This window comes from Myxine glutinosa, chromosome 8 (genome assembly GCF_964187855.1).
Source record: "Myxine glutinosa chromosome 8, kmMyxGlut1.1, whole genome shotgun sequence".
NCBI classification, from domain to species: domain Eukaryota; kingdom Metazoa; phylum Chordata; class Myxini; order Myxiniformes; family Myxinidae; genus Myxine; species Myxine glutinosa.
The window spans coordinates 49,549,971-49,563,438 of NC_136268.1; the positions used below are offsets into that span (position 1 = coordinate 49,549,971).

Here is a 13,468-nt window from a genome sequence, read left to right on the forward strand (position 1 = left end):
CGGGCCTGTGGGTGGTTGTACGTGTAGTGGCATGGGTGATTCTGGTTGGCATTTGCCCTTGCAAGGAACTGTGCACCTCTCATGTCAAAGTGGTCTTTGTTTTTTTTTCGCTTTTTTCCCCCCTTCTGTGTGCAGATACTCGATATGTGTTGTTAATGTGCAACCTGCGATGAAACAAACGGCTTTGTCTTGTATGGTCTGCAGGGTGTTGAGATGTGTGTTTAATAGGCTGGAGGCCCAAGATGAGCTGGCATAGTTGATGACTGATCTGTGTGCATGTTAGTAATGTTGTTTCTTTGTGGTGTCCAAAGTCGGTGATTGCGAGTGCCCTGAGTGTGTTCAGCCTGGGTGTGCATGTTTTTTAAAATGTTTGTTATGTGATCCGAGAATGACATGGATGCATTGAAAGCAACGCCGAGTATTTTTGTTTGGTGTGTGTGTGGAATAGGGATGTTGAATAAATGAATGAAGATGAATAGGGATGTAGAATAGGGAATAAGTGGCTGCCAAGTTTCCTTTGTGTAATTTATTAGAAGAGTGACTGTTGATTTTGAGGGGCTATTTTTAGTCTGTTGATGGTGAGCCAGGTTTGTAGGGTGCTGAGGAAGGGTCCAAGTTGTGCTGTGGTGGTGTTGATGTTGCTATGAGTAGAGGTGATGGTTATATTGTCCGCATACGAGGCTAATTGTATGTTCTCGGGTGGATGTGGAAGGAAAGTATCGTGTGCGTGATGGCCTGCCATTAAAATTATGAATGACTGTCTGCATAACAGTATTTTGCTTGTGAGTAAGAGCTTTGGGAGTGTTTCAAAAGCTTTGCTGATGTCTACTGTGGTGAGAAGTTGTGTTTTAGTGGTTTTCTATTGTTGAAGCCTTCAAAGGTGTTTTGTGAAGAGTGTAGTGGTGGATGGTGGAGTGTTTTGGTCTGAATCCGTGTTGGGTGTGTGAGAGGGATGTGAGGGTTTGTGAGTGTAAGTAAAAGGCGTTCTGTAACTTTGGAGTGTGTGTAAAGTAATGTGAAAGGTCTGTAGGAGGCTGCTTTGGTGGGACCTGTGTTTGGTTTAAGGGCAATGATTTTGCCTAGTTTCCAAATTTGGGGAATTCTTGAGTGTAGGTAGGAGAAATTGCTTGTAATTGTGAGGGCTGATATTCCGTGTGGTCCAAGATGTTTTAAATTTAAATTGTAGATGTTGTCAGGGCCGCTAGCCTGCTAGTTTTTGACGATTTTTGTTGTTTGTGCACGAGTGAATGGCATGACGATGGTGTCGAGTTGGTAGCTGAATTTGCGTCTTGTAATAAATCTTTCCTCTTTTCTGGGTCCTATGTGACTTGTGTTTGCTTAATGGTCGATGAGGATGCTAGCTTGTTTTTCTGATGGTATGCTGTCTGTGGTAGTTATAGATGCATGTGAGGGTGTTATGCCACTGTTGGAGTTATTGATACGGTTTATGGTTTTGTACAAGTGTTTGGTATTGGTTGAGTGGTTTTGTGTTTATGGAAAGGATTGGCCGTTTTGTTTTTTCACGATTATTTTGTTGTTGATTTCAGTGTGTAGTGTTTGAGTCCTTTCGACTATGTCTGGTGCTTTGGGTGTTGGTGTGTTGTTTTATATTGTGTCATCGTTTGATGAGGTGTGCGATTTCTGGTGAGCATTTGGGGTATTTTTTGATATTGCCCTTTTGAATGTTTGGGAGCTGCAGTTGTGATGATCATATTGAACTGTTTGATGCGGATGTCAATGTTAGTGATGTTATTGTCAAGTTGTTGAAATTTTCGTTCGGTATCGTGCTCAAAGTTATCCCACATTGTTTTTTGTAATTGGTGAATGTTTTGTTTTTCTTCCCGTTGAGGTCTATAGTTGTGTTTATGGTAATGATGATAGGTAAGTGATCTGAAGGGAATTGTATTGTTCTCCACGTGGTTATGGTGCAAAGTTATGGAGAACAGAATGTTATGTCCGATGATGAGTTATTGTAACCAGCATCATGTGGTGTATGGATGTGTTGGTCTGGATTGTTAAGTATAAATAACAAATTTAGTTGTGTGGAAATGGTTTGGCCTCTGTAGTTTGGTTGGTGATGGGTGTACCAGGCCATGGCTTTGGCATTGAAGTCCCCTCTGATGATTGATTGTGTTTGGGAGGGAACAAAGTTTCCGTATTTGTGGTGAGTATTTGGTTGGTACAGTGGGGATGTGTCTGGTGGTATGTAAATGTTTATGTGTTATTTTTTTTACCAGTTTAAATGTATTTTGAAAGCTTAAGGTTCAAAGGTGTTGTCTGGTGGTAGAAGTACTTTTGTGTCTTGTGTGATATCTGTGTATCAAATTGAATTGTGATTGTATGTGATGAGGCCTTGACCTCCGGTGTTCGGTTTGTCTGTGCGTGTATAGTTGGGGCTGGTTGGTGTTTTGTTTTTCTCATGTGATTTAGTTTCTTGAATGATAGCTACATGAATGTTGTTTGTGAGAATTAAGTGTTTCAGTTGCACGGCCTTGCTGATGAGGCCGTCTGTGTTGTACTGGAGGAGATAAAGGATATGTGTGCATTTCATGGGTTGAGGAGGTTGTGGACCCAGATTGGTTTCTATGTCCCCAGCTAAAACGAGGAGAAAGGAGAGGACTGCCAGGGGGTGGTCACTCCCCAAAGAAGGAGGAAAACTATAAATAAATAAACGTTTGTTGTGGATATGTGATGCATATATGTGAGAGCGATGTGTGGTGATTTGCGTGATTATGTGTGAGGTGTTTGTGTGGAAGATGAGAGCGATCTGTGCCATGTGGTGATTTGAGTGATTTTGTGTGAGGTGTTTGTGTAGAAGACGAGAGTGATGTGTGGTGATTTGAGTGATTCTGTGTGAGGTGTTTGTGTAGAAGACGAGAGTGATGTGTGGTGATTTGAGTGATTCTGTGTGAGGTGATTGTGTAGAAGACGAGAGTGATCTGTGGTGATTTGAGTGATTCTGTGTGAGGTGTTTGTGTAGAAGACGAGAGTGATGTGTGGTGATTTGAGTGATTCTGTGTGAGGTGATTGTGTAGAAGACGAGAGTGATGTGTGGTGAGTTGAGTGATTCTGTGTGAGGTGTTTGTGTAGAAGACGAGAGTGATGTGTGGTGAGTTGAGTGATTCTGTGTGAGGTGTTTGTGTGGAAGATGAGAGGGAGTGGGCCGGTCCATGTGCTCTGACTGACCGCACTGCTCCGACGAACCAGCACGGAAGATTGGGGAAGATTTGGCTGTATCTAGCATTGGGGTGTGCAACTACCGCGAAGCGGCATCCCCATTAATTGTGCATCGGGGTCTTTTTATCTTTGCCGGTGGTCTTGGAGGGGAGGAGGGACACAAATCCTCTAGGTAATTCTGTATCATGTAGTGCTGCCTCCAGGTAGGAGAGGGTATTACAAGTTCCAAACCTTTACAGTATTGTGTTCCTGTCCCAACATTTTACAGTGCAGTGAAGCATTTTGAATAATAAGCAGTAAGCATGTTTTTGCTTCATGCACATAACCCTGGTTATTTTGGTTTTTTATTATCGGGAGCGATTTAGGCTGCTGGCAGTTACCTATACACCACCCAAATAAAGGTATGTGTCAGAAAAACGTGTTGCATGCTTGTAAGATCGCCTGCAGGGCAGGTACTCTCCTAGTTCAGATAACAATACAGAATGCAATTACATGTGGCTTATTAATCAGATACCCTATGCAGTGTTCAAGTATATAAAGGAGGGTCTTGCCGTTTGCTGGGGTTGCATTCTTGAAAATCCCCGTGAACCACAAATCCACACACTTATGGGAGTGGGAGGTAATGGGGAAAATATGGTGAGGAACTTGATCCAATAATGTGATGTTGATGGTAATGAGAAAGATGACTTGAAATGAGAAATTTTATAACCAATTTCAGTTCGTAGTTAAATATGCTTGTAGTGAACCTGAACAGAGAGCAATCTGATGTGAGAAGTCAGGTTGCACACGGAAAAAAAAGAACTTGCTCCCGTGTTTGCTCATTTGTTTCGATTTTATTTAAAAACCCAAACCTTTTCTCTTTCCTGAAAACATGCCTCAGTACAACCTATTTTAAAGAAGGCTGATCGTTCAAACCCTTCCAACTACCGTCCTATTGCTCTGACTTGTACCATTTCCAAAGTTTTTGAATAACTTCTCAATTCCCATTTCCTCAAGCATCTTGAATCTCAGTCTTCGATCTGCCCATCAATATGGCTCCCACAAGGCAAGATCTACTGGTGATATCCTTTCTTACATTACAAATATCTGGGCCTCTTCTCTGAGAGACTTTGGGGAATCCTTTGTTGTGGGCCTTGATATCTCAAAAGCCTTTGACAGAGCTTGGCATCAGGGTATGATATCCAAGCTTCCCTCTTTCGGCTTCCCTCTTTCACTCTGCTCTCTCATATCGACCTTTCCCTCCAACCACTCTATCTCAGTAATTGTTGATGGTTCAACATCTCCCTCCTTCCCAATCAACAGCAGTGTCCCTCAGGGTTCTGCCCTGTCTCCAACACTCTTCCGTCTTTTTATCAATGACCTTTCTTTTACAAATAACCAAATGCACTCGTAAGCTGATTCGACATTACATTCCTCCCTGTTTTTCCCATCTGCCCCATATTCCCTCACTATATCTACATCTCGTTTGATCACAGCCACCTCTTTAAATTTGTATTTGGACAAGATTTCCCAATGGGGGAAATATATTCAGGTCAAGTTTAATGCTTCTAAATCAATTTCTTCCCATCTCTCTCTCCCTCTCTCTAAAACTCCTCTCAACTCCCCCATTACACCTTTGAAAGCACCACAATTACACCATATGATACAACAAACCTACTAGGTATTACCCTTCCATCAAATTTATCCTGGAATCCACACATTACACAAATAGCTAAGTCTGTCTCGAACTATGCGTCTTGTTCAGATGTCGAAGATTCTTCTCCTCTCAACAGTTGCTTCAACGATATGAAGGATTGATTCGTCCTTGTACAGAGTACTGCTCTCATATCTGGGGAGGTTCCAGCTCCACATACTGGATAGAATTTAATACAAAGTAATCCGACTTATCAACTCTCCCAATCTGACCTCAAAACTCGACCCGCTCAAATTACACAGCAAAGTTGGTTGTCTTTCTCTTTTTTTTTTTTACAGATATTACTTCGGTTTTTGCTCTCAGGAACTTGCTGCTTGTGTACCTCCGCCATTAGTGAGACCACGGAATACTCGGCAAGCCACTATATCACGTGATTATTGTGCGGCCATTGGTAAGTCAAGGGTGGGCCATTATGATGTTTGTTTCTTCCCCACCACTGCCAAACTATGGAACTCTTTGCCTTCTCATCTCTTTACAAACACTTATGATCTTCCCCTTTTCAAAAAGCAGATTTTTTTTACTTCTTCAAAAACTCTTCGACTATTCTCGTTCTTCACTTTTCTATCAATGCAGCTCTTTTATTTAGGCCTGGCCTCGATGAGTACTATATAGTCTGTGACTGAAGCCTTCAACATAAAACAAGACCGAAAGTCTAACTGCGGCGTAGCCGTAGTGCTCTACTCGCTGCAACGTACAGCAGCCCGTGTGGAAAAACACATGACCGCTTTGACGACATGTTCGGCCTGTACGGCAAAAAAATTAAAATGTCGGTCGGTGGAGTCAGCTGTAATGACATCATAGACGTAATGACGTGGCGTGACGGACGGACACAAAACTGTCGCTACTTTAATATATAGAAGATGATATATTTTAACCTCCAGTAACTTTGCACTCACTATGAAGGGATTAGTGTTACGATTAGATTTACTATAATATTAATGTTACATTATCATTATTATTAACATGATATCACGATTTAAAAAACCGAGGCTAATACCTTATTGCTACAGTTATTAGTATCGTACACCACTTATCATTACCCTGCGCTTGTGAAGCGAAAAGCAGGGTTAAGCATTTAGTTGCGTACGTGTGCCATGCCGTGTGCCATGCCGTGTGCCGTACGTGTCTGCATTTTAAAAAATCATTTTCTCGGCAACCGTTGGTCCAATTGACACTACATTTTTACCATAGAAGCGCCTCCACCTGTATAATTTTTTTTATTCATAATTATGACCGGTGACGTGGTACACCGGACGTACACAATTCGGACGCCATCTTGGAAAAACGCTACACCTCTATTAATCTCCCAAACCACTCAATGGAAAAATTGAAGCATCGCTCATTGTCAAGTACTCACCATGGGGAATAAGATATGTTGATGGTGATGTTATCGGTGCCTTAATTATGATGTCATAATTCGACAAGTACAACGCTTGATCTGATCAGTATGAATAAAACAAAAATTCCTCTGCAACTGTTAGACCGATGGACATGAAATTTTCAGAATATGTGCAGCTCCTGTAGAATTTTTTAATGATAATTATAACGTCATAGGTCACGTGGTAGACACCATCTTGGAAAAAAATCGAAAAAACTTGCACCTCTATATCTCCGAAACTGCTCCATGGAAAAAATTGAAACGTGGCTCATTGTCAAGCACTCCTCTTGGGGAATAAGATATGGTAATGATGATGTCATCTGTGCCTTCGTTATCACGTCATAATTCGACAAATGCAACACGAATCCGATCATTGTGAATTTTTTTTCTCAGCAATTGTTGGTCTGATGGGCACGAAATTTTCACCATCGGAGCGCCTCCGCCTTTGTAATATTTTAATTATAATCATGACATCATAGGTCATGTGGTACAGGCGCTATCTTGGAAAAACCGAAAAATGTTGCACCTCTATATCTACAAAACCGCTGCTTGAAAAAATTTAAACATGGCTCATTGTAAAGAACTCCATATGGGGAATAGGTGTTCATAATTATGGCGCTAATGACGTCATAATTCGACAGGGACAACGCTTAGTCTGATCAGTTTGAAATGTATTGAGCATGATCTATGCAACAATTATATTAGAGAATATAAATTTATGATGTCATCACTCACGTGGTCTGGCAGCCATATTGGATCAAATAGTCCAGGAGCCAGTTTTCAAGAGATGCCTATAAAATGAGTTTCGTGCAACACCCACTACACAGTTGGTTTGTCATTTCAGGGTGCTTGGGATACATATGTAGAACAAATCCAGCCCTGATGTACAGTTACATTGTGGCATGAACAATAAATGGCAGCCACTTTTCTATTAAGCGGGTAGCGTAAAGCTCGAAATTGACGATTTTTCTTTTGTATTTTTGTTTTTTCAGCTCTTCCAATAGGGATTCTTCAACATTAAAATTAAAAGGATAGTGGGAAGTACGAGGGGATTTTAGTTATGCTGTTCAAGTATGATTAAAAAAAATATATATTATTCTACCTTGTATTATACCCAAAACACACAAAATCGCTGAAATATGTAGTTTTTGCTTTTCGACTGTAATTATGCAATATCAACTTTATGTTGTTCAAATGCGGTTATGGTTGTAATATGATATATCTTTATGATCTTTTCAAGAAACAAAATTGGACAATCCTTAAGTAAAGTCAGAAAAATATAGATTTCATTTCCCCTTAAATCATCAACCCCACTCCTGTTATGACCAAAAGGCCACAAGTAATCTCAGCAAAAATATCTCACCAGGTCAAATCTGGCTGCGTATCATAACCAGTCATTCACTGAACATTACAATGTTAACATATAACTGTTATTTGTTATATTATTAAAATAAACACATATTTTGCTACTGAATCATCCTCTAAGTGGTATAAAATCACGAAAATGTCATCATTAATCTTCCTCATCATCATCTTCTGAGTCGCTTGTGGTAGGTTCTTTGTTTGGGTTTTTGCATTGTTCACCTCCCATGCAAGTGCAGCCTTCTGTGCATGGCATGTTATTGTTCTTGCAGGCACATACGTGGCTGCGTTGACATGCAGACACTTTACACTTGCACGCGGTCAGCTCAACTAGTCCAACTGGAGCAGGGTCTTTGGTCATGAGGGTGGGCTGGAGAGTTCCATTTTCGATGTTCCATCCATTACCATCTGGCTTTGGTAGTGCTTGGTTGGGGAGCAATGACTTCTTCCAGATGAATGACTGATAGTTAGCTCGATAAATGTGTTGCCTAATACTGCCAGATGTTGGTGGTAGGCATTCACTCTTCTGCCTTTTCTGGCAGAACATCCAATATCTGATTTCGTCCGCCGTGTCACCTGCTGCCTGAGCTGTTGTGTACAGGGAGCATATGAACCGTTCACGAGCACGGACAGTATCCTCTGTCGGTGGGATAATATCTCCCAGTTGTGACACTTTCTGTTGGTGGTCTTTACCGTCCTGAAGTTTCCTCAAAGCTGTCTTCTTACCAATTCCACTGAAGGCACTCGTCGTGTCACTTCCTGTTAGTGCATGCAATGATGGGAGTGCTTTGCATACTTCTGGACCAATGGCCAAGACTATTTCGTGGATTGGTATGTGTCGTAACTTTTGCTTTATTCCAGTACGAAACCAAAGTTTTTGGCATCTCATTGTGGCGTACATGTGTATGCATATGACTGCAACGTCAGTATCTGGTGATTGCACGATCACCTGTGGGTGGTCATATGACGCATTGTGAGCATGCAGAAGAAGCCTGGTGTCTGCTTCTTCGTGGTCAGACTCCAGAGGTGAGAGTTTAGTCACATGCCCTCTTACGATCAGCTTGCACTCCTTTCCGTTCTTGAAGCCACCACCGAGGACCAGCTGATTGCCTGGTGATAGTTTTTCTGGTGCAGTTTGGTACCATCGATCACATAGGAATGCACATAGATTTGCTTTGTTGTTTAGATTAAGTATATATTTGTCCCATTGTTTAGGTAAAGGTGTACTGGGTCCCAATATCTTAATCTCCAGTTCTGTGGAAGACACTCGTCGCATGCGTTCTCCGGTCTTGATAGAGTAAGGGTGATCGTAGCGATCAAAGACCACATCGACCCTGTTGCAGCCATTCTTCCCAAATGGTGCTGATATCAGATCATAATACTTCTCTGCCAATTAGCCAAATGTCTTAGTGCCGCCAGATTTCACCATTTGGACCAATGCCATCGCATCAATGACATTAGCAGTGGGTAGTGGTGCTTCATTATATGGAAGATTTGGCAACACATCAGCTTTTGTTTCCAACTCTGCTAGCAGATCACTCGTCGCATTCTTACGCATACTGCCGTCAGAATGTGCCAATGCAAAAGGCACAGATGATAGTTCATGTGCGAGGACTTCCTTGAGGTTGACATCACGTGCTTTAGCAACAATGAGTAATCTGCCAAAGATATCTCGATCTGCACTGACGGCAGCTGTCTTGTCTTTTGCTGATTTCATCGTCTTTTTCGTTGCCATTGATGCAAATGTCATGATATTCATGTGTGGCAGTGTGTCCCAGAACCCCTTCTCATTTGTGTCGAGGCATTTGGACACCACCCCCCTCATAGAAAAATGGCTGCCATTTATTGTTGCTGCCACAATTCGACTGTACATCAGGGCTGGGTTTGTTCTATAGATGCTCCCCAATCACCCGAAAGTGACAAACCAACTGTGTAGTGGGTGTTGCATGAAACCATTTTGAGCAGATTCTGGCTCCTGGACTAAAAGAAAAACATTGTTCAAGAACAGAAGAGTTGGCTCACAACAAGTTGACTGCGCAGGGTAAGTATTCTGATAACATGATATATTTTACCTTCCAGTATGTTTGCAGTCACTACGAAGGGATTAGTGTTACGATTAGATTAACTATAATATTATCGTTACGTTAGCATTATTTCGAAAATGATAGTGATATTACTATCAAAAAACCGAGGTGAATTCCTTACTTACTCAGTTATTAATATTAGTGCCGAACACCGATCATCATTGATCATGAACCATACACCGCTTCAATGAATCCACTAACCTTTACATTCACGACATTGGGATTAAAGTATTATGGTTATATTTACTTTATTATTATTATTACGAAAAACGATACAACTGAAACGATACACTACTACTGTATTAAGAAACCTGGGCTTAATTTGTCCGAAGTGGACTGAAGGTGAAGCATAAACGCCTAAGGCCTATATGTACCGTACCGTATTGTTGGAAGAGACGTAACGCTGATGCTTTCGATATTTGATGGTCATTTTAACAATCGTTTTGTTTGTGCTTCAAACTGAATGAAAATCGTAAAGGTAGAGCATGGAGATTGTAATATATGACAGGTTCGACGATACGTTCGGCCTGAACGGCATAGGAATAAAAAAGGGCGGAGTGTGGAGTCAGCTGTTGGAAGCCGTAATGACATCAGACGTAATCACATCAGACGTAATCACATCAGACGTAATCACATCACCCTGTCATGTGACCAGATCCTCAGCTCTGATTGGTATACATTTGAGGGGACATGCATGCATACATACAATCATACATACATACATACATACATACGGACGGACAGACAAACACTGTTCTAGATGGCTTTGCCCTATGAACTACACCGTAAAAAGATGATTAACATGGTGTTTGGTAATTACAATAACTCGACTGCAAAAACAAAGGCACAAAATTAATAGAGTAACAAAAAATTTCAACCACCCCGATCCCCAACTTCAAATGAGATGTTACATTTTACTCTGGAAGCAGCATATTAAATCATCAAAGTAAAATCGACAATAATGCAGCCTGTGCAATCAATGATATAAACCCTTCAATGTAAAATACAAACCATATAACATGGCAACTTGTGCTTTTCAGAATGCATGACAATTTTTTTTTTTTAGCGATTACAAGTAGTGCCATTGACAGACAACTTACCAGCAATTTGGAGATTGAAATTTGTCCCGTCAGTGTGCTCAACTGTAGTAGGTGACCCCGAGGCGGCAGCCGGAGGCGCCGCATCTGATGACCCTGAAGCGGGGGTTGGAGCTTCTGCATCAGACGACCCCAAAGCGGGGGTCGGAGGCGCCGCATCAGGAGACCCCAGAGCGTGAGCTGGAGGTGTCGAATCACAAGGCCCTGAAGCAGGGGCCTGAGGAGGCTCGGCAGGTGACTCCGAATCGGGGGCCGGAGAAGCCACTGCAGGAGACGTCGATTTGGGGATCGGAGACACTGCAGCAGGGGATGTCATGTCGGGGGCCGGAGACGTTGCTGAGTCTGGAGGCCGAAGAGCCGCAGCAGGTGACGCCGAGTCAGAGGCCGGAGGATCCACAGCTGAGGTAGTGATTGGTGTCGCCAAAGGAGCAGATGATGAAGCCACCAAAGCAGAAGATGGATATGAAGCAGAATCCACAATCAAATCAGAAATCACATCGTGAGCTGACTGAGTTTCCTCAATTTTGGTGTTTGGAGCTGATAAAGAATCCGAAGAAGAGCTAACCTCTGATAGAGGCAAGGTGCAAGTCGTGGAATCAGGATTTACAGCTCCTGGCTCCAGTCTTGTTTCTACTTTGTCATGTGTAGTCGAAGTGAAAAAATTAGCATCAAGACCACTTGCGTGGCTGTCTCGTGTGTTGCCTTTGCTTTGTCCGGAATTGCTTGACAGAATGTTATTTTCTTCAGGATTCAACTTGGAGGCCTGAACAAAATTGTTGTCCAATGAATACAATTCGGCATCTGGAGTTGTACTATCAGCATTTTTGATTTGTGCAGTTTGCGTATCAGGTTCAACAACTGTTTGGTTGGTGGAACTTGAGGCAATGAAAACACAAGGTTCAGACACTGCCTTCATACTACCTTCAGTGCCAATGGCATCACCAAATCGAGTACTTAAAGAAGATGAAACCATTGGAGGCGTTCGGGGTTTTGATGTTGAACAGAGCACATCATCCCGTTCATCAGAAGAACTGCTGATTACATTGTCCTGCAGCATAAAAGATAAGGGGAAACTTTACTTACTTTTCATTTACATAGTCATTATTCTATATTTTGACAAAACTTTTAGTATGGTGTTTCAATCAGGAGAACAGATTTCAATACAGGTACAACTCTCACCTTTGGTTCAGCCATTGTATCCACCTGGTGGCTTGCAGCAAATTCTTTGACTGTGCGAAAAGAAGTGCTTCACATGAAATTGGCTGGAAATCAATTTCTAATCATGTTGAAGCCAAACACGTTGATCCACCATTTCATGTTTAACTGTATGCCAGTCTACATATAACGTGGCATCCTTTATACAAAATAAATACTGTTCCTGATAATTCCATCAAAATGAGTTTGTTCACTTGTATGAATTTAAAACAAAATGTATATATATATAAAACACATAGTTTGTGTGTGTGTAATGTTACCGATAGACTCCTAAACGGAGAGGCTCACGTGCTTGATATTTGGCATAGACATGGCCATTGAGCCTGGGAAGGACATGGCCTACCTAAAAATACTTGACGAGATCCATATTTTTTATTCATATTTACCTCAGCGCATTTCAGCGAGGAATATTATACATGGAATCTGAGCCGGTGGGAGAGCAGCGCGCTGATTCGCTCAGAGCGATCACGTGATGTTCCATCCTTGCCGCCATAATCTCACAGTTACGCGTTCGCACGTAATTCAGAGCGAAAAGCGATTGCGTTTTTTCACATTTCAGCGAGGAACATTGCCATTCACACCACATAGGTTTTTTTTTCTTTCATCTTTAGATCCATGTTTTTAGCCATAACGTAGCGAACGTAGCGTAACGTAGCGAGGAATATTATACATGGAATCTTAGCCGGTGACAGTGCAGCGCGCTGATTCGCTCAAAGCGATCACCTGATGTTCCATCCCCGCTGCCAGACCATTGAACTGAAAATATATAGAATGACCATTGCCATTCACACCACATAGGTGGAGATGCAGCTACCGGGCGCCATCTTGGTTGGCACTCGATGCTGGGCGATGGTGATTTCCGTCACGCGTTTGCACGTAATTCAGAGCGAAAAGCGATTGCGTTTTTTCACCTTTTGTACGATCGTGTTTTGTGTCGATTTTGTGCAATATGAATTAAACGTCTTTGAAACAGCTGTGAAACGTCTTTCCACAACCCTTCCGTAACCGATTGGAGCCGTTTATTGCCGCACAAAATGGCATTTTAACAGTTGTCTGGCTTTTAAAATCTGGGACACGTTCAAAACAAACGAGATCCACGAAGCGAGTTGGTCGAGTCGTGCTAACCAGGATGGTGACACGGCGGCTTCACTTTTCACGGAGTATGAGCGTTCTATATATTTTCAATTCAGTGCGCCCGACTCGCTCACGTACTTGATTTGTGGCATAGACATGGCCATTGGGCCTTCACGGTGTAATTTGTGCGAGGCTTTTGTCCGAGTGAGCTTGAGTTGAGAGGGCGAATGTACGGGTTGGGAATGTACGGGTCTCCCTTCCCCCACCCGGCAACGCCGGTACTGGAGGGCGTCACAGGATCGGTGAGTCTCCAAAATCCGCTTCGTGCTGTTGTTGCGAAGATGCAGGACGATGTCGCGATTGTTGTGCTGCTCTCCTACATGAGATC

General features: G+C 42.3%; 1 protein-coding gene across 3 annotated transcripts in view; it reads right to left on the minus strand.

The window, feature by feature from the left end:
- The window catches only part of RANBP2 (RAN binding protein 2), a 239,538-nt gene that overhangs the window by 38,834 nt on the left and 187,236 nt on the right, over positions 1-13,468 (minus strand). For all 3 annotated transcript variants that reach the window (XM_068124437.2, XM_068124434.2, XM_068124436.2), the window contains exons 27-28: positions 11,971-12,020; positions 10,795-11,839 (exon numbers count right to left, since the gene is read on the minus strand). In XM_068124437.2, the coding sequence (XP_067980538.2) occupies positions 10,795-11,839; positions 11,971-12,020 (1,095 nt within the window). The remainder of the gene's footprint in view (positions 1-10,794; positions 11,840-11,970; positions 12,021-13,468) is intronic.